General features: G+C 38.2%; 1 protein-coding gene across 12 annotated transcripts in view; it reads right to left on the bottom strand.

Moving 5' to 3' along the window:
- The window catches only part of MLLT10 (MLLT10 histone lysine methyltransferase DOT1L cofactor), a 235419-nt gene that overhangs the window by 178914 nt on the left and 36841 nt on the right, over positions 1-19664 (bottom strand). For 11 of the 12 annotated variants that reach the window (XR_003914122.1, XM_029953345.1, XM_029953343.1 and 8 more), the window contains exon 4: positions 10782-10836. Coding sequence is in view for 10 of the 12 variants with exons in the window: in XM_029953345.1 (XP_029809205.1) it covers positions 10782-10836 (55 nt within the window). In the remaining 2 variants the exon portion in view is untranslated. Of the gene's footprint in view, positions 1-9093; positions 9117-10781; positions 10837-19664 lie in introns of those variants that run through there. The other variant, XM_029953350.1, reaches the window with a different exon arrangement.

Here is a 19664-nt window from a genome sequence, read left to right as displayed (position 1 = left end):
TGCTTTAAAAAACAAAGATCTCAAATCAATAAACTATATATCTACTAAGAGGAGTGAGAAAAAGAGCAAACTAAATAAATCAAAACCCAAACACAGGAAGGAAAATTAATGATCACTGTGGAAATAAAAAAGAGAAAAGTAAACCAAATAAGAGGGGCGTCCCAATTTTGGCTAAGGTCATGATCTCACAGCTTGTGAGTTTGAGTCTTGTGTCGGGCTGTGTGTGGACACCTTGGAGTCTTGGAGTCTGGAACTTCCTTTGGATGCTGTGTCTGTCTGTCTATCTGTCTCTCTCTCTCTCTCTCTCTCTCTCTCTCTCTCTCTCTCTCCCTCTCCCTCCCTCCCCCACTCATGCTGTCTCTATCTCTCATAAATAAACAAACTTAAAAAAAATTTAAGGGGCGCCTGAGTGGCTTAGTCAGTTAAGCAGCCGACTTCGGCTCAGGTCATGATCTCGCAGTTGGTGAGTTCAAGCCCCGCATGAGGCTGACAACTCGGAGCCTGAAGCCTGCTTCTGATTCTTTGTCTATCTCTCTCTCTCTCTGCCCTTCCCTGCTCACCCTCTGCCTGTCTCTAAAAAATAAATAAATATTTTTAAAACTTCTTTATAATTTAAAAAGAGAAAGAAAACCAATAAAGAGAAGCAACAAAACCTAAACATCTTTGAAAAGATCAACAAAATTGACCAATTTTTAGACCAAGTATAAAAAGAAAACACTCAAATTACTAAAATCGGAAACAAAAAGTGAGGACATTACCACTGACCTTACAAAACTAAAATGAATTATAAGAAAATACTATGAACAATTAAACACCAACAGATTAGACAACCTATATGAAATGGACATACTCTTAGAAACACACACACAAAACTGAAAGAGAACATCTGAACAGATTAAAAAAAAGATTGAATTGATGAGTAAGCAAAAACCTCTCAGCAAAGAAAAGCCCTGGATCAAATGTGCTCACAAGTGAATTCTATCAAACATTTAAAGAAGCATTAGGGGGGCGCCTGGGTGGCACAGTCAGTCAGTTAAGCCTCCGGCTTCGGCTCAGGTCAGATCTCACGTTTGTGGGTTTGAGCCCCGTGTCAGGCTCTGTGCTAACAGCTAGCTCAGAACCTGGAGCCTGTTTCTGGTTCTGTGTCTCCTTCTCTCTCTGCCCCTCCCTCTCTCATGCTCTGTCTCTCTCTGTATCAAAAATAAATAAAACAGTTTTTAAAAAATATTTAAATAAATAAATAAATGAAGAAGCATTAAGGGGACGTGGGCAGCTCAGTGGGTTAAGCATCCAACTTCAGCTCAGGTCATGATCTCATGGTTCATGAGTTCGAACCCTGCTTCAGGCTCTGTGCTGACAGCTCAGAGCCTGGAGCCTGATTCAGATTCTGGGTCTCCCTCTCCTTTCTGCCCCTCCCCTGCACACAGTCTCTCCCTCTCTCTCGCTCTCTCTCAAAAATAAGTAAACATTAAAAAATAAAGCACCATTAACACAGGGGGCACCTGAGTGACTCAGCTGGTTAGGCATCTGACTCCAGATTTCATCTCAGGACATGATCTCATGGTACATATGAGCCCTGCATTTGGCTCTTCTGTGCTAACATCCTAAAGCCTGCTTGGGATTCTCTTTCATCCTCTCTCTGTCCCCTTCCCCCCTTCTCAAAATAAATAAACATCTTTTAAAAGAACAAAATAAAGAAGTATTAACACATATCTTCTCAAACTCTTCCAAATAATGGAAGAGGAAGAATCACTTCCTAATTCATTCTATAAGGCCAGCATGTTATCAAACGCCCCCAGAGCCAGACAAAACACAGGAAAACAAAATAACAGACCAATATCCCTTATGAATATACATGCAAAAAATCTCAGCAAAATACAGTTTATTAGTATCCTAGAGCAACCATAAAAAATTAACATCAAATTTGGTAGCTTAAGAAAACAAATTTATTCTTTCACAGTTCAGGAGACAAGAAGTCGAAAATCAACATGCTTCTTCTATCCTAACTTCTGGTGGCTCTGGCAATCCTTGGCATTTCTCAGTTCACAACTCTGTAACTCCAATCTCCATCTTAGTCCTGATAAGGTCATCTACTGTGTCTCTTTTGTCTTCTCCAATTATCTTTTACAAGGACATTTATCATTGGATCTCGTGTTCATACCAGGCCAGGATGATCCCATTCAAGATCTTTACCTTAATTATATCAGTAAAGACCCTTATTCCCAAATATGGTCATATTCTATGGTTCTGGGTGGACAAATCTTTTTAGGGACAAAATTAAATCATTAAAAGACTTGTACACCATGATCAAAAGGGATTTATGACAGAAATATAGAGAGGGTACAACATAAGAAAACCAGTCAATGTAATATATCATTAATTAAAATAAAAATTTTTAAATCACATCACCATCAATAGATACAGAAAGCACTTGACAAAACTTGACATCTTTTCACAAGATAAACACTCAACAAAATAAGAAAATAGAACCTTCTCAATATGATAAGGAGGATTTATGAAAAATCCACTGGTAACAACTACCACAACAATGAAAGACTGATACTTTTCCCCCTAATACCAGGAAGAAGACATGGACACTCACTATCTAGTTCCACTGCTATTCAACATCGCACAAGAGATGCTGGCTAAAAAAATTTGGCAAGAAAAATAAAAAACATACCAATTGAAAAAGATTTTTTAAAACTACATTATTCACATCATCTTACACAGACAACACCCTAAAGAACATACAAAAAATACTAAAACAATTTCAATAAAGTTGCAAGGTGTAAGAACCACAAAAAGTCAGTTTTTTAAGGAAAAAAATCCTTTTGCATCTAAAAGAACAAAATCCCTAAAAGAAATTACACCAAGGATATGAAAGACTTCCATACTGAAAACTATAGAGCTAAGCTGAAAGAAATTAAAGACATAAATAAATGGAAAGACACCCCACATTCATACAATAAATAACAATACCATTAAGATTAACAACACTACCCAAAACAATCTACAAAGATTCAATGCAACCCCTTATCAAAATTCTACAGGTCTTTTCTGCAATCCTCAAAAATCACATGGACTAGAACCCGAACAGTCAAAGCAACACTCTCAAAAAGAAATAAACATTTAAAAAAGGGGGGGTGAGGGGCACGCCTGGGTGGCTCCGTGGGTTGAGCGCCCAACTTCCAGCCTAGGTCGTGATCTTTCGTTTCGGGAGTTTGTGCCCCGTGTCAGGTCCTCTGCTGTCAATGCAGAGCCTGCTTCAGATCCTGTGTCTCCCTCACTCTACTCATCATCTAGGCTCTCTCTCTCAAAAAGAAATAAACATTTTTTTTAAAAAAAAAAGCAATACTGAAAAAGAAAAATAAAACTGAAACATTCACAGTTCCCAACTACAAAACTTATTATCAAAGCTATAGCCTTTCCAAAGTTTGTTCTGGCATTACAATAGACATAAAGACAAATGGAAAAGAGAGTCCAGAACAACAACAACAACAACAAAGAAGCAGCAGCTGCTGGAACTTTAACTTGTATCATATACAAAATTTAACTCAAACATGAATGGATAACTGAAAAAGTTCTAAAAGGAGAAAGAAACATAGGTATAAGCCTTAATGACCTTGGATAACAATGGGTTCTTAGATATGACACCAAAAGCATGAGGAACAACGAAAAATTAAATAAATTGATCCTAATAAGGGGTGCCTGGGTGGCTCAGTTGGTTAAGCCTCCGACTTCAGCTCAGGTCATGACCCCATATTTGCGGGTTCCAGCCCCAACTCGGGCTCTGTGCTGACAGCTTAGAGCCTGGAGCCTGCTTCCGGTTCTGTGCTTCCCTCTCTCTCTGTCCCTCCCTGCTCATGCTCTGAATCGCTCTGTCTCAAAAATAAATAAAACATTAAAAAATTTTTCAAAAAAAATTACACAGTACTGTGAATCAAAGGACATTATCAAGAACAAGAGAAGTCAACATAGAGAGTAAGAGAAAAGATTTACAAATCATGTATCCCATAGGGACCTAGAATATATATAGAAGTCTTACAGCTCAACAACAAAATGACACAAACAACCCAATTTCAAAACAGAAAAGAATATGAACAGGGGCGCCTGGGTGGCTCAGTCAGTTAAGCATCTGACTTCAGCTCAGGTCGTGATCTCACAGTGTGTGGGTAGAGCCCCATGTTAGCCTCTGGGCTGACAGCTCAGAACCTCGACCCTGCTTCAGATTCTGTGTCTCCCTCTCTCTCTGCACTTCCCCTGCCTCTGTCTCTCTCTCTCTCTCTCTCTCTCTCTCTCTCTCAAAAATAAACAAACAGTAAAAATAAAAAAAAGAAGGGCATTTGCATGGCTCGGTCAGTTCAACGTCTAACTTTGGCTCCGGTCATGATTTTGAGGTTCGTGCATCTGAGCCCCACATTGAGCTCACTGCTGTTAGCCTGTCAGCGCAGAGCCTGCTTCAGATCCTGTGTCCCCCTATCTTCGTCCCTCCCCCGTATGTACTCTCCCAAAAAATAAATATTTTTTAAAAAAGGATATGAATAGACTTCTCTCCAAAGATGCACATATGGCTAAAAGGCTCACGAAAAAAATGTTCAACATCACTCATCATTAGGGAAACAAATAACAACGAGGTACCACTTCACACTCACTAGGATGGCTATCATTTAAAAATTCAGAAAGAAGTGTTGGTGAGAATGAAAAGGATACTTTGCTGGAGGACTGTAAAAAGGGCACAGCCACTATGAAACAGTTTGGGCTGGTTCCTCAAAAAGTTCAACACAGAATCACTATATGACCCATCAATGCCACTCTGAGTATATACTCCTCAAAACTGAAAACAGATAAAACAGGTTCTTCTACAACAATGTTCACAGTAGCACTATTCAAAACAGTCAAAATATAGAAACAATGCAAACATCTAATGTAATCTCTCTTGTATGCATGTGTTCGTTCTCTCTCTCACAGACACACACACACACATTCTGTGTCTCCTTCTCTCTCTGCCCCTTCCCCTCTCATGCTCTGTCTCTCTCTGTATCAAAAATAAATAAAACATTAAAAAAATTTAAAAAAGAAGTAATCCTTCTAATACATAATGACAGAATATCACAATTTATTCAACCTCTATTTAATAAAATAGTGGTCTAGAGACTGGCCAACAGCTGCTGGTATCACAAAAAAAGAAAAAAACTGGGGCGCCTGGGTGGCTCAGTCAGATGAGCATCCAGCTTCGGCTCAGGTCATGATCTCACCGTTCATAGGTTCAAGCCTTGCATCAGGCTCCATACTGACAGCTAGCTCAGAGCCTGGAGCCTGCTTCAGATTCTGTGTGTGTGTGTGTGTGTGTGTGTGTGTGTGTGTGTGTGTGTGTGTCTCTCTCTCTCTCTCTGACCCTCCCCTGCTCCCACTGTCTTTCTCCCTCTCAAAAAAAAATAAAACACTAGGGAAAAAAAATTTTTTTAAAGAAAAAAGAAAAGAACAGATGTCATATGCTTCATGAAGAGGTATACAACACCATAAAGTATTTTAGCTGCCCCCACAATAAACTGAGTATGATCAAGCCTAACTACTAATGCACAGAAAATACATGGAACAAAGCAATATATTCACACACACACACACACCATCCAATATATAATCAATAAAACCTACCGTGAGAAACCCTGCAGGGTAAATGGCCCATATTTTTCCATAAGTAAACTGACAAGGAAATAAAGGGGGAGGGAGGATTACAAAGAGACCCAAGAGATATTTTAAGCAATTGCAACATATGCACCTTATAGATGCAGCTTATGGATCTCTTGGATACTGACACATTCAAATATAAAAAGATAACATTTAGGGATGCCTGGTGGCCCAGTCAGTTAAACGTCAGACTCTTGATTTCGACTCAGGTCATGATCTCGCAGTTGGTGAGACCACGTCCCACATCGGGCTCTGCACTGACAGCATGGAGCCTGCTTGGGATTCTCTCCCTCCCTCTCTCTGCCCCTCCCCAATGCTACACGCATGCACATTCTGTCTCTGTCAAAATATATAAGTAAATATTAAAAATTTAAGGAAAAAAACAGAAAAAGAAAACAATTAGGAGACGATCAAGAAATTTCTCACTAAGACTGAACAATTGATGGCTTTAAGAAATTCTTGTTGGGGCGCCTGGGTGGCTCAGTTGGTTAAGTCGCCGACTTCGGCTCAGGTCAGATCTCACAGTCCATGGGTTTAAGCTCCACATCAGGCTCTGTGCTGACAGCTCAGAGCCTGCAGCCTGCTTCGGATTCTGTGTCTCCCTCTCTCTCTGCCCCTCCCCGCTCATGCTCTCTGTCTCAGTCTCTCAAAATAAAAGACATAAAAAATTTAAAAAAGAAAGAAATTCTTGTCAATTTTTGTGTGTCATAATATATTGTGTCTTTCTTAAATATCCATGTCTGTCAGTGATGCTCACAAAATTCAAAATAATCAGAAGAATGGGGTATGGAAAGGTATAAATGACTGGCCATGACTTGATCACTGATCAACGTAGGTCCTAGGGATTCCCCCTACTTTTTTATAAGCTTAAAATTTCCCAAAATAAAATAGGTATATAATTTTTTAAATATACCTACAAAATTTTACCACTTAATATCTCTAATGTCCATTCCTTTATTTTTACCCTCCTACTACTGCTGTCTTCAACTGGTCTCTCATCAATCTCTCCCTCAGACTGCAATAAAGCAGAGTCTCACCTTTGCAAGGTTTAGATTGAAAAGCAAAAAATAAGCATATATCAAAACTATCCGTGGGGTACCTGGGTGGCTCTGTCAGTTGAGCGGCCAACTTTGGCCCAGGTCATGACCAGTTCAAGCCCCACGTCAGGCTCTGTGCTGACAGCTCAGAGTCTTGAGCCTGTTTCGGATTCTGTGTCTCCCTCTCTCTCTAACCCTTCCCCCACTCGCATTCTGTGTCTCTCTCTCTCAAAAATAAATAATAAACATTAAAGAAAAATATTTTTCTTTAAAAAAAACAAAACTATCCTCGGGGCACATGGGTGGCTCAGTCAGAAGAGTGTGCAACTCCTGATCTCAGGGTCATGAGTTCAAGACTCATACTGGGTGTAAAGATTACTGAAAATAAAATAAAATTAGAAAAAGACATAGTATACACATAGAGTGAAATATTACTCAGCTATTAAAAGGAATGAAAGCTTGTCATTTGCAACAACACGGATGGACCTAGACTTATAATGCTAAGTGAAATAAGTCAGTCTGAGGAGGACAAATACCATATTATTTCACTCATATGCGGAATTTAAGAAACAAAGAAAGAAAGAAAGAAAGAAAAAAGAGATGAACAAACAACGATAAAAAATACTCAGCTATAGAGAACAAACTAATGGCTACCAGAAAGGAGGCTGTGGGGTACGGAGGGTGGAATGAAATAGGTGAAGGAGAATAAGAGTAATACTTATCAGGCTGCCTGGTGGCTCACTTAAGCATCTGACTCTTAATTTTGGCTTGGGTCATGATCTCATGAGATCAAGCCTTGTGCTGGGCTGTGTGGTGCCTACCTAAGATTCTCTCCCTCCCTCCCTCTGCCCTTCCCCACTCATGCTCTCCCTAAAAAAAAAAAAATAAAGTGTAATACTCTTGATGAGCATGGAGTAATACACTGAATTGCTGAATCACTATATTTTACACTTGAAACTAACATAACACTGTATGTTAACTATACTGGAATTAAATCTTTTCTTAATTAAAAAAAAATAAAAGAAGGGTAAGTAACATCACCACCTCTTACCTGACCCCCTCAATAATACACTTCACATCTCTGTCAATGACGGTTGGGAAAGCCTGACAGTCATTCACAGGGAGTCCCATCGATGTCTGCCCAGAGTGTATGCTCACTGGGTAAAATGGCAAACTGAATTACCTCTACAATTTACTTATTTGCCTATTATCTCCCGCCATCGCCCAGGCTATACAGTCAATTTCAAGTATGTTAAATGCACTTATAACTCAGCTCCACTATTCTTTACAGCTCGTGCAGTGTCCTATCCTTCCAATCCATTCCCCACAATGCCGCCAGAGAGTGATCTTTCTAAACTAGAAATCTCCCGTTATTCCTCAGCTTCAGTGGCTCCCCACAATCAACAGAGTCAAGTCCTCAGTACAGAAAGGTGGGGGAGAGAAAGAGGTGGAGAGGGAAGGGCAGGAGCAGGGGGAGGGGAAGGAATGACAACTTTGTGTATATTATCAATTTCACCTCTCAGAAGGCCTGCCATTCAAACCCTACCGTCTAATTCCCAATCATTCCCAAGTCTTTGATAGACTTGTGTCTTTATTATTTGCCTCTCCTTCTTCCTCTAATACCCGAACCCCACTGTTCACATACTGACCTAGGTGAAGTTACTTACCTTTTTTTTTTTTTAATTTCTTTTTTATTTTTTTAAATTTAGATTTTTAGTGTTTTATTTATTTTTGATACAGAGAGAGACAGAGCATGAGAGGGGGAGGGGCAGAGAGAGAAGGAGACACAGAACCAGAAGCAGGCTCCCGGCTCTGAGCTAGCTGTCAGCACAGAGCCCAACGCGGGGCTCGAACCCACGAATGTGAGATCTGACCTGAGCCGAAGCCGGAGGCTTAACCAACTGAGCCACCCAGGCGCCCCAAGTTACTTACCTTTAACTGAGAACTATATACAGCAGCTGAGACAGAGAGTCAAAAGCTGCATTGGGAAAGTCCTCACCCCAACTGCCAGAAAAAGAAAACCTACACTAAAACTCGTAACACATTTTCCAGCATGAAAAAGGGATATTAGGTATTAAAGAACAGTTATTATCAATACTGTACCATCAGGTACATTGTGGGGTTTTGTTAACTACTCTAGAAACGTAATTAGCATTTCTATAAGAAAATGCATTCCAGGTTCCAAAATAATTTAACAAATCAACTTTGGAACATAATTTAGTCAAAATGTTTTCAATACACATCAAATTTAGACTCTATCAAAGATGGCATTTCAAATCAGTGAAGAAAAGATGAACTGTTTAATAAATGGTGATGGGACAAATGGAAGCATTTTAGCATCTAGGAAAAAATAAAGTTGGATCCATACCTCACACTGTATTACCTGGATACATTCCAAATGTATCAAAGATTAAACTGTAAAAAAAAAAGAAACCATAAAAATACTAGAGGAAAATGTGAAAGAATTTCTTTACTAACTTTGGAGTACAGAAGGCCTTTCTAACTAATGGTTCAAAATACAAAAGCCATGAAAGGCAAGATTAACAAATTCACCTAAATAAAAACCAAAAACTTCTGCATGGTCAAAAGCCCCGTAAGACTGAACAACTGGGAAAACCTAGTCCAACTCATATCAAAAAAATACTGATGAGTGATGGGCTCCTATGAAAGCTCCAACAAATCAAAAAGAAAATGATCAACCAAAGAGAAAAAAACACATTAACAGACCACAAAGAGAAAAATACAAATTGCTCTTAAAAATGTAAGATGCTCAGCTTTACCCATAATACGAGAAATGCAAAATAACTGTTCTGATGCACCCATTGTCACCCACTGGATGACCAAAGGGGATGGAGAACATGCAGCTGGAAACATAAATTGGTACAATCACTAGGGAGAATAATTGAGGAATATCTTTCAAATTAATTGCAAAATCCCTTTGACCCAACAGTTCTTCCACTGGGAATGAATAATCCTACAGATATAAATGCATATAAGCAAAATGATATGTATATAAGCATTAGTCATAAAAGCAGATCAGAAAGTCTATAAAAGAAAGCTGTATACCATTAATAAATTTGTTCAGTGGAAAAATTAAGATACTTAAAAGTCAGAGGAGAAAATATTTGTTAATTCATATATATCTATATGCAAAAATAAAAAACCTAGAAGAATATGCAAAGAAGTAATAACAGCAATAATATTAATAGCAGGAAAGTTGTTGAGAAACTAGGCAGATGGTAAACAGGAACAGAAAGGGTTTCTAACATTTTTTAAATTTTGTACGATGTGACTGTATAACAGTCTAACCATTAAGTTTGTATGCAAATCAATTTATGTAGAGCTAGGCAAAAACATTTTATTTTTCCATTTCATTTACTAATATCATTACTCTAACCCAAAATGCTTTAGAAATGGCTGCCCAAAATGGAAGTGTAAGTAGTTATAACCTCAACTTTTATGAGTTTCTTCATCAGTTACTTTTCACAGTATGCACAGTTTAATACATTCATGTCTACATATTTAAGAATGGTACTGAGCAATAAAGAAACACGGATTTCTCAGAGGAAAATAACTAAAAATGGAGACATGAGAAATACCCAAGGGTCCTCAGGAAAGCACACCAAACTATAAAGAAGTCAGTATTTCATTATATTCAAGCAACAAAATTCCTCAGGGTGTTAAAATTAAGAATTCACTAGAAATATCATCTCTCTAGCAATACACAAAAGAGAGGGGGAAAAAAGACTCTAAAACACTAGAGAATTTAGCTCTAACAACAAAGAAAGTGGCTTATTTTTTCAAAAATAATTTCTAATATAAGAAACTGTACCCATTTTTTAAAAAATGAAAATTTTAATTAGAAGTATATGGACCATTCTGCTTAAAAGTTTGCCCACAAAGTAGGGGGAAAAAATCCATCAATTATATACACTACTATTACAATTATTTGAGTGGTAAACATTTAATTTGATATTATAATATGAAAGGCCAGATATTTTTAAATACCCCCACTCCACTTTTCAAAAAGAATTTTTCATAAATGTCTGTACTTACCCCCATTATCTGTTCTTTTTAAAGCTCCATCCTTATGAGGACACAGTTCACATCTCTATGTAAAAAAAAAAAAAAAAAAGAAAAAAACAGATTTTTCAGATTTCCAAACTACAACATCTTCCCTAGAACTTCAAAACTATTAAAAATGTGGGAGTATTTGTACTACTTACCACCAAGAGTATTTCAAAACATTTCTCGCAAAGTAATTCTGCTCTACATGTGATCTTTCTCAGAACACCATATATGTATACATACACACACACACACACACACACACACACACACGTGTGTGCATATAAATATGTTGTTGTTGTTGTTTTTAGTAATTTCTACACCCAAAGTGGGATGTGAACTCACAACCCACAGACCAAGAGTCGCATGCTCTGACTGAGCCAGCCAGGCGCCCCATCAAATAACAACTTTACAAAAGTAAGTATGACTCGACTTTTCCTGCCATGATTTTTGTAACATTAATAAATTCCCAGAGGGTGCGGGAGCACGCTGTTGAGCATCTGCCTCTCCCCCTTTGCTTCCTGTCTAGCATTAGCTAGCATTCTTGTAGTCGGTTAGGTTTGGTTTCTCCTAAAATAAAGAGCCAAAGTCAAAACTTGATTTTGATTTAAATGAGAAGGCATGATCTCACACATGCTAACTTGCTTTCTGGAAAGAAGGAACAGCTCTAATTATTCTACTTACTCTTATCACTCACACACAATGATACTCAGAAGTTAATATGGATTAACTTCCCTCACAATTCAATTTAAAACCAGAAATAAACACAGAACTAATACAACCATTTCGTTTCACTACTACTAGGAGGACAGATAGAATTATAAAAATAAGAAACAGAGTAAGTTCCAGTGGCACTGTCTTACTGTGAAGAATATGTTCCGGAGGTCACATTTGAGTGTTTATTATTTGTACCTACATAGCTGCTATTCAAAGAGGTTTTGCAGCATATAATATAGTAAAATAAACAATTACAAAGGAAAATAAGAGAAAGAAAGACAAAAAGCACCCCCTTAATATTTTTAATTTAAAAAAAAGTAGATGCAAACATTTAGGGCACTTCGGTGGCTCAGTTGGTTACGCGTCCAACTCCAGCTCAGGTCATGATCTCACCGCTCAGGAGTTCAAATCCTGCTTGAACTGTGCTGACAGCACAGCTGGAGCTGCTTCAGAGTCTGTGTCTTCCTCTCTCTCTGCCCCTCCCCGGCTCTCTCACTCTCACTCTCTCTCTCTCTCTCTCAAAACTAAACATTTCAGGGGGAAAATGTAGTCTCACTTATACCAAAGAAATATAAATATAAATAAAGATTATGAAATAATATGCATTTTGACTACTAATTTAATACAGCTTTCCTTTTATAGATCTTATTTTGTTTAATATTTATTATTTTTGACAGTGTGAGTGGGGGAGGGGCAAAGACAGGGAGACACAGAATCTGAAGTAGGTTCCAGGCTCTGAGCTGTCAGCACAATGCCTGATGTGGGGCTTGAACTCACAAACCATGAGATCATGACCTGAGCTGAAGTCAGATGCTTAATTGAGCCACCCAGGCGCCCCTTTAAATTTTTTTAAAAATATTTATTATTTTTGAGAGAGTTTTTAATCTTAAAGTTTACTTTTATTTATTTAGAGAGAGAGGAAGAGGGGGAGAGGCAGAGAGAGAGGGACACAGAATCCCAAGCAGGCTTCTCACTGTCAGCACAGAGTGGGGCTTGAACTCACAAACCGTGAGATCATGACCTCAGTAGAAATCAAGTGTTGGGGGCACTTGATAAAAAAAAAAAGGGGGGGGGCCACCTAGGTTAAAGTTCTTTTTTTTTTTTTCGTAATCTCCACACCCAACATAAGGCTTCAACTCACAACCCTCAAATCAAGAGTCACATGTTCTCTCAATCGAGCCAGCCAGGCACCCATAGTAAAGTCTTTCTTAAAAGATAATTCCTAGGGGCACCTGGGTAGCTTAGTCGGTAAAGCATCCAACTCTTGATTTCAACTCAAGTCATGATATGTTTCCTGAGCTTGAAGCCCATGACGGGCTCGAGGCTGACAGCATGGAGGCTGCTTCGGATTCTGTATCTCCCGCTCTCCCTCTCTCCCTGTCTCTCTCTCAAAAATAAACACTAACAAAAGATTTTTTAAAAAGATCATTCCTTAATGCTCTGAGTGCAATGACCATTAATTTTCATATACTGTTGATGGCAATTATAATCCAATTCTTCTGGAGAGCAATTTATAGCAGCATAATTCCAGAAAAATACTAATTCAATCATTTCATTTCTAGAGCGCCAAAGAAAATAATATGATAGAAATAGCCCTTAATAAGTACTATGTGTCATTTTTACATCATTTATATACTTCAATTTAAAGATAGGAAAATGTATGTATACAAAAATACTTTATATGGCTTTTTTTTATGATTTTTATTTATTTTTAAGAGACAGACAGTGCAAGCAGAGAAAGAGGGAGCTACAGAATCTATAGCAGGCTCCAGGCTCTGAGCTAGCTGTCAGCACAGAGCCCGACGCAGGGCTCAAACCCACGAACCATGAGATCATGACCTGAGCCAAAGCCGGACACTTAACCGACTGAGCCACCCAGGCACCCTTATATGGTTTTTTATAACTGTAAAAATTCTATGAAAAGTCTACCTGTACAACACAGAGAGAACTAATGCAATGGTACATTATCAAGGATTTATACATAGGAATGAACCTAAAATACATAAAACATATTAACAGGACTAAGATGAGGATGGTAAGATTATGAGTGAATTTATTTCTTTATTCTAAAATACTTCATTTCTTTTAAAACTGGAATTTTTGTAGGCATACATTACTACATGCTATGTCTTCCTACTAAAGATAAAAATAGGTAATATAGCAGACTTGAAAGGAAAAAATTACAGAAGAAGAAAAGAAGGTCAAGTTATAGTTAGGATCTGGTATGAGAGGCCCTGGACCAGGGGGACTCCAGACCCTCCAGTAAACCAATCCAAAGTGGAAGGTTTTATAGGGCAGGACGCAATCACATATCTTACTATTACAATTCCACAGATCCTGTCTTATTTTAGTGAGAAGTAGTGTTAAAAAGGTTTAAGTAGGAGGGCAAGGCAGGGGAAAAAACTAAAAATAAAAAATGTTTAACAGTACAAGTAAATTCTATGAAAGGGAACAGATATTATAAGGAAACCAAAAACAAGCAACCACGCAAGCACACAACAAAGACCTCACATTTTGGAGGGGGAAAAAAAACTTTAATTGAATTGGCCCAAACAAATGCCAAGTTATACAAAGCGACTCTTTCTTTTCTATGTCATATAGTACGGCAAAAACTGATGCAACTATTTTCCATCTTGAGAAGATAGATGTCAATTTCCAAATACTTTTTCTACTTTATATTAGATTCTCTGCCAGGATAAAACCCACTCTACTTCACTAAATCAAGTACAGCCAACAAAATACTGATCTTCAGGAAGTTTTGATTATGTCACAATCTATTGCACTATACTGGTTTGCCCAGACTGTGATTACCATCATACTACAAAAGACAACAAGATAATAATTGAAAATAATATAAGTGGGTAAGAATAAATAAAATGATAAAAGGTCTTAAGTTTGATCTTCCTCATATTACATAAAAGATATAACTGTGGAATAAAGAAGTATCTATAGGATAAAATACTTACCATCATTATTTCTTCTTTAAGCAAAAGATAAAAAATAAATCTAAAATAATGTATCTTGGGGCGCCTGGGTTGCTCAGTCAGTTAAGTGTCCGACTTGGGCTCAGATCATGATCTCAAAGCTCGTGGGTTCAGGCTCTGCATCAGGCTCTGTGCTGACAGCTCAGAGCCTAGAGCCTGCTTCCAATTCTGAGTCTTTCTCTCTCTCTCCTCTCTCTCTCTCTCTCTCTCTCTCGGACCCTCCCCCATTCATCCTCACTCATTCTCCCGTGCACTCTCTCTCACTCAAAGATAAATAAACACAAAAAAAAACTGTAAAAAAAAATTTTTTAATACCCTATTTTCTCCTGTGTTTTACAAAGGCTCATGGGTACCACACAGAAAGGAGCATCCTTAAGGCCAAGGCTGTGGTCTCTAAACAACATTTCCCAAAGGAACCAGGACCCCTAAGAGATGTAGAGCATTCCTGGTCTAGATCAAGTTAAGTCTGGGATAACTTGTTCTATTAAAGAGCAAGGAAGCAAGAAAAGACTACTACAGTCATGTCTAAAGGATTTAGCAGCCAACCTAAAGAGGTTCCTGCCGGCCAGAGATGAAATCACTTAAGACCGATAAAGATAATAACTGCAATGAACTGAAACACAACAAATATTTTTCAATCCATGATAAAATGAATTTCTACTTCCAAAACAGCTAAGTAAGCTTCTAAGAGAGAAACTGCTACACAGGTAAATAGCCAGATTCTTGTTTCTCACTAGAAGTCAAAACTTGAAAGGAACCAGCAATAAATCTCCCATTTTTTAGGACTTCCTTTTAGCCTGAAGACACAGTCAGCTGACAGCCACTCCTTTAGTCTTATTATCTGAAGAACTAGAAGATAAAGTTTAGAGCAGCAGGGAGAGTAAGGTCTGAATCCACATAAAGACAGAACACAGAGGGGAGACCACAAATTTTTATGTAAAGAATCTGTCTCACTAACCTTGGACCATCCATGAACAGAATAAGCTAGAGCCCAAGTAAGGAAAAAGTACAGTAAAAGTAGATTTAAGCAACTGCTCAAAATATAGAAGAAGCTGTTTGAATTCAACCAAAGCCCCTGCCTGATAAAAAGAGTATCAATTTCCTCAAAGGAATGTAACAGAATCAAGACTTCCACATACAGCATTCACAATGTCTAGAAAACAATCCAAATTACCTAATCTATTAAAGAACCAGGAAAATATTAATCATGCTTAAGATAAAAGACAACCAATGAAGGCCAACCAACCCTAAGATAACCTAGACACTGGAATTAGACTTTAAGTAGGTTATTATAATAAGAGTTCTACGAGGCAAATAAAAATGTACCTATATGAAGTGAAATAAGAAATCTCAACAAGCGGGGCACCTGGGTGGCTCAGTCAGTTAAGTGTCCAATTTCAGCTCAGGTCATGATCTCCCAATTCATGGATTTAAGCCCTGTGTCGGCTCTGTGCTGAGCCTGGAGCCTTCCTTCGGGTTCTGTGTCTCCCTCTCTCTTGCCCCCCTATCCCCCGCCCCAGACTCTGCCTCTCAAAAAGGAATAAATGTTAAAAAAAAATTTTAATAAAAAGAAATTTTAAAAAAGAAATTTTAACTAGAAACTACAAAATTAAATAAAAATTCTAAAACCTAAAACTATAATACGTGAAGTGAAAAATTTACTGGACAGACATAACAGAATCAAGATAACAAAGGTCAATGACCTTGAAGCTACATTAACTCTAATCTTTACTCTGAAAATGAGAAAATAGTGGGAAAAAATGAACAAGGCTTCAGGGACCTATTAAATGGTATCGAGAAATCTAACACGTATAACTGGTGGTCTGGAAAAGGAGGAAGAAAAAAGGTATGGAGGAAGAGAATATGAATATGAGAACACAAAAAAAGTCTTTAAAACTAGTGGATGAAATTTTTGATTTGATGAACACAACGTTATGGATTCAAAAAGCACATGGGATGTCAAATAGGCAAACTGCTGAAAATCAAACACAGGAGAATCTCTTCAAGGAACCAAAAGAAAAGGACACATCAAATACCAGTCCTGCAAAGAGATCAAACAAGAGATCAGAACAACGCGGGGGCATCTGGGTGGCTCAGTCGGTTAAGCAGCCAACTTCAGCTCAGATCATGATCTCACAGTCTATGAGTTCGAGCCCCACGTCAGGCTCTGTACTGACAGCTCAGAGTCCAGGGCCTGCTTCGAATTCTGTGTCTTGCTCTCTCTGCCCCTCCCCTGCTCACACTCCGTCTCTCGCTCTCAAAAATAAATAAAATATTTTTAAAAATTAAAAAAAAAGAGAGAGAAATGGCTGATCAAAAACTATGGAAGCCAAAAAAGAGTAAAACAAAATCCTTAAAGTGCTTCAAGAAAAAGAACTGCAGTTCACCCAGAAATATATACGCAACTAATATATCCTTCAAAAACAAAGGTAAGGGGCACCTGGGTGGCTCAGTTAAGTGTCTGACTTCAGCCCAGGTCATGATCTCGCAGTCAGTGGGTTCAAGCCCCATGTCAAGCTCTGTCTGTGCTGACAGCTCAGAGCCTGGAGCCTGCTTCAGATTCTGTGTCTCCCTCTCTCTCACCCCTCCCCCACTCACACTCTCTCGCTCAAAAATAAACATTAAAAATATTTTTTTAAATAGGAAGACTCAACACCATTAACTTGTCAATTCTCCTCAAACTGACCTACAGATTAAAAGCAATGGTAATCCCATCAACCTTTTTGAAGAAATAGAAAAATACTGAAATTTATATGGAAATGCTAAAAACAAAATATGCAAAGCAATCTTGATAAGTAGGAAACAGGTTGAAGGACTTGCAAGTTTGACTTCAAGACTTACTATAAAGTACGAATAATCAAACTATGATTGTAATGATGTAAAGACAGACAAACAGATCAATGGACCGAATGAAGATTCCTGCAACAGAGCCCATGTGTGCAGCCAAGTGCTGTTTCACCAAAACACCCACTCTTTAACAAATGGCGCAGAAACAACTGGTTATCCAGATGCAAAACACAGAACATACAAAACAATCTGAGATGCATTACAGACCTAAATATAAATTAGCAAAAACAACTTTTAGAGGAAACAAAGCAAATGACCTTCATGATTTCAGGGTTGGGCAAAAGTGTCTTAGCTCACAGTAGACAATAAAGACAAAATCTGACAAATTAGACTTCATCAGACTTAAAATATTTCTGCTCATCAAAAGCACAGTTAAGAAACTGAGATGGGGCGCCAGGGTGGCTCAGTCACTTGACTGTTCAACTTTGGCTCAAGTCATGATCTCATGGTTTATGGGTTCAAGCCCCATGTCAGGCTCTGTGCTGACAGCTCAGAGACTGGCGTTTGCTTCGGATTCTGTGTCTACCCCTCATTCTGCCCCTCCCCTGTTCATGCTGTCTCAAAAATGAACATTAAAAAAAAGAAAAGAAAATCGGGGGGGGGGGGAGGCAAAACCACAGACTTAGAGAAAGTACTTACAAAACATTTATCTAACAAAAGACAAAAGACAAATATCCAGAATATATCAGGATCTTTAATTTTTTTTTTTAGTGTTTTATTTATTTTTGATACAGAGAGAGAACATGAGAGGAGGAGGGGCAGAGAGAGAAGGAGACACAGAACCGGAAGCAGGCTCCAGGCCCTGAGCTAGCTGTCAGCACAGAGCCTGACACGGGGCTCAAACCCACAAACGTGAGATCTGACCTGAGCCAAAGTCGGAGGCTTAACCGACTGAACCACCCAGGCGCCCCATCAGGATCTTTAAAAAGACAGAATTGAAAGGGGATAAAAGAGAGAGAGAGAGAGAAGGAAAATTTGACTGAAAACTTATTTAAGGAAAACACACAAATATGGTCAACAAGCAAATTAAAATATACTTGACATCACCAGTCATTATGAAAATGTACAATAAAACCGCAATAATAACACTTTTAGTTAAGACTGAGTAAAATTGACCAGATTCAACCTTTTTCATGAGATATCCAAAACCTAACAAAATATATGAAACAACAGCACTGAAGATTTTCCACAAGTAATGAAAGACAGCGATCCTAGAAAACAACAACAGAGGCCATACATTTGCCCATCTTACTGCCTTGAGTTTCCAAGCCCAGAGCACAGAGTAGCAACCCAGGCAGAGCATGCGGTCTCCCCAAGGTGAAGAAATAAGAGGAGCACGTTCAAGAAAGCCAAGGTACTTAGAGCTTACAAGGGATACTGGCACTGAGTAGAGAGCTGGCGAAAGAGAAAAATGAGGAGATCTACAGAGGCCTCGCCTAGAAAATGCTGAGTAATCAGTACTTGAATGTGAAATAACTATTCAAGGCCAAGTAGAGAACCACCAGATGATTCAGAAATAACCCCAGCACTAGAACTCACAGAAGGATGCAAATAATGCTTGTTCCAAAAAGTCAGAATAAAAAGCCAATAATTAATACTGCATCAGAGTTAAAAGTATTATGCCTCATAAAGAAGCAAAAGTAAACCCTAGACCAAATAGATCTCTGGTCTATACAAACAAAACATAAAAACAAGACTTGAAAGGGACAAAATTTTCTAATAACTTAACCATGTCACAGAACAAAGTACAAAAGTATTTTTAGGCAAAATAGAAAACATCGCAAGATAAAATTCACAGTGGCGGAAAATCAATACAACCTTAAAAGACATACATACAGAAGCAACAAATTACATCCAATAATGAAACAAATACCTGTCAGTCAAACCTATCTTGAAATGAGGGATAACAAAATTAGTACACAAATCTTATAAAACAATTACAGTGAATACACTCCATATATTCAAAAATCTGGAAAAACATTAAACATGTTAAATAGAAATATGAGTTTTTAAAAATTTGAACTTCTAGAGATGAAAATTACCAAGGTCTAAGATGAAAAATATACTGAAAACAGGGGCGCCCGGGTGGCTCCGTTGGTTAAGCATCCGGCTTCAGCTCAGGTCATAATCTCACGGTTCATGGGTTCGAGCCCCACAGCAGGCTCTGTGCTGACAGCTATCTCAGAGCGTGGAGCCTGTCTTCAGATCCTGTGACTCCTTCTCTCTCTGACCCTCCCCTGTTCTCACTCTCGCTCTCACAAAAATAAATAAAAACATTTAAAAAAAAAATTTTAATACACTGAAAAGATGAAATATATACTGT

The sequence above is a fragment of the Suricata suricatta genome, chromosome 10, assembly GCF_006229205.1.
Source record: "Suricata suricatta isolate VVHF042 chromosome 10, meerkat_22Aug2017_6uvM2_HiC, whole genome shotgun sequence".
Lineage (NCBI taxonomy): Eukaryota > Metazoa > Chordata > Mammalia > Carnivora > Herpestidae > Suricata > Suricata suricatta.
Note: the sequence above shows the minus strand (reverse complement) of the source record. Positions and strands in the feature narration are given on the sequence as shown.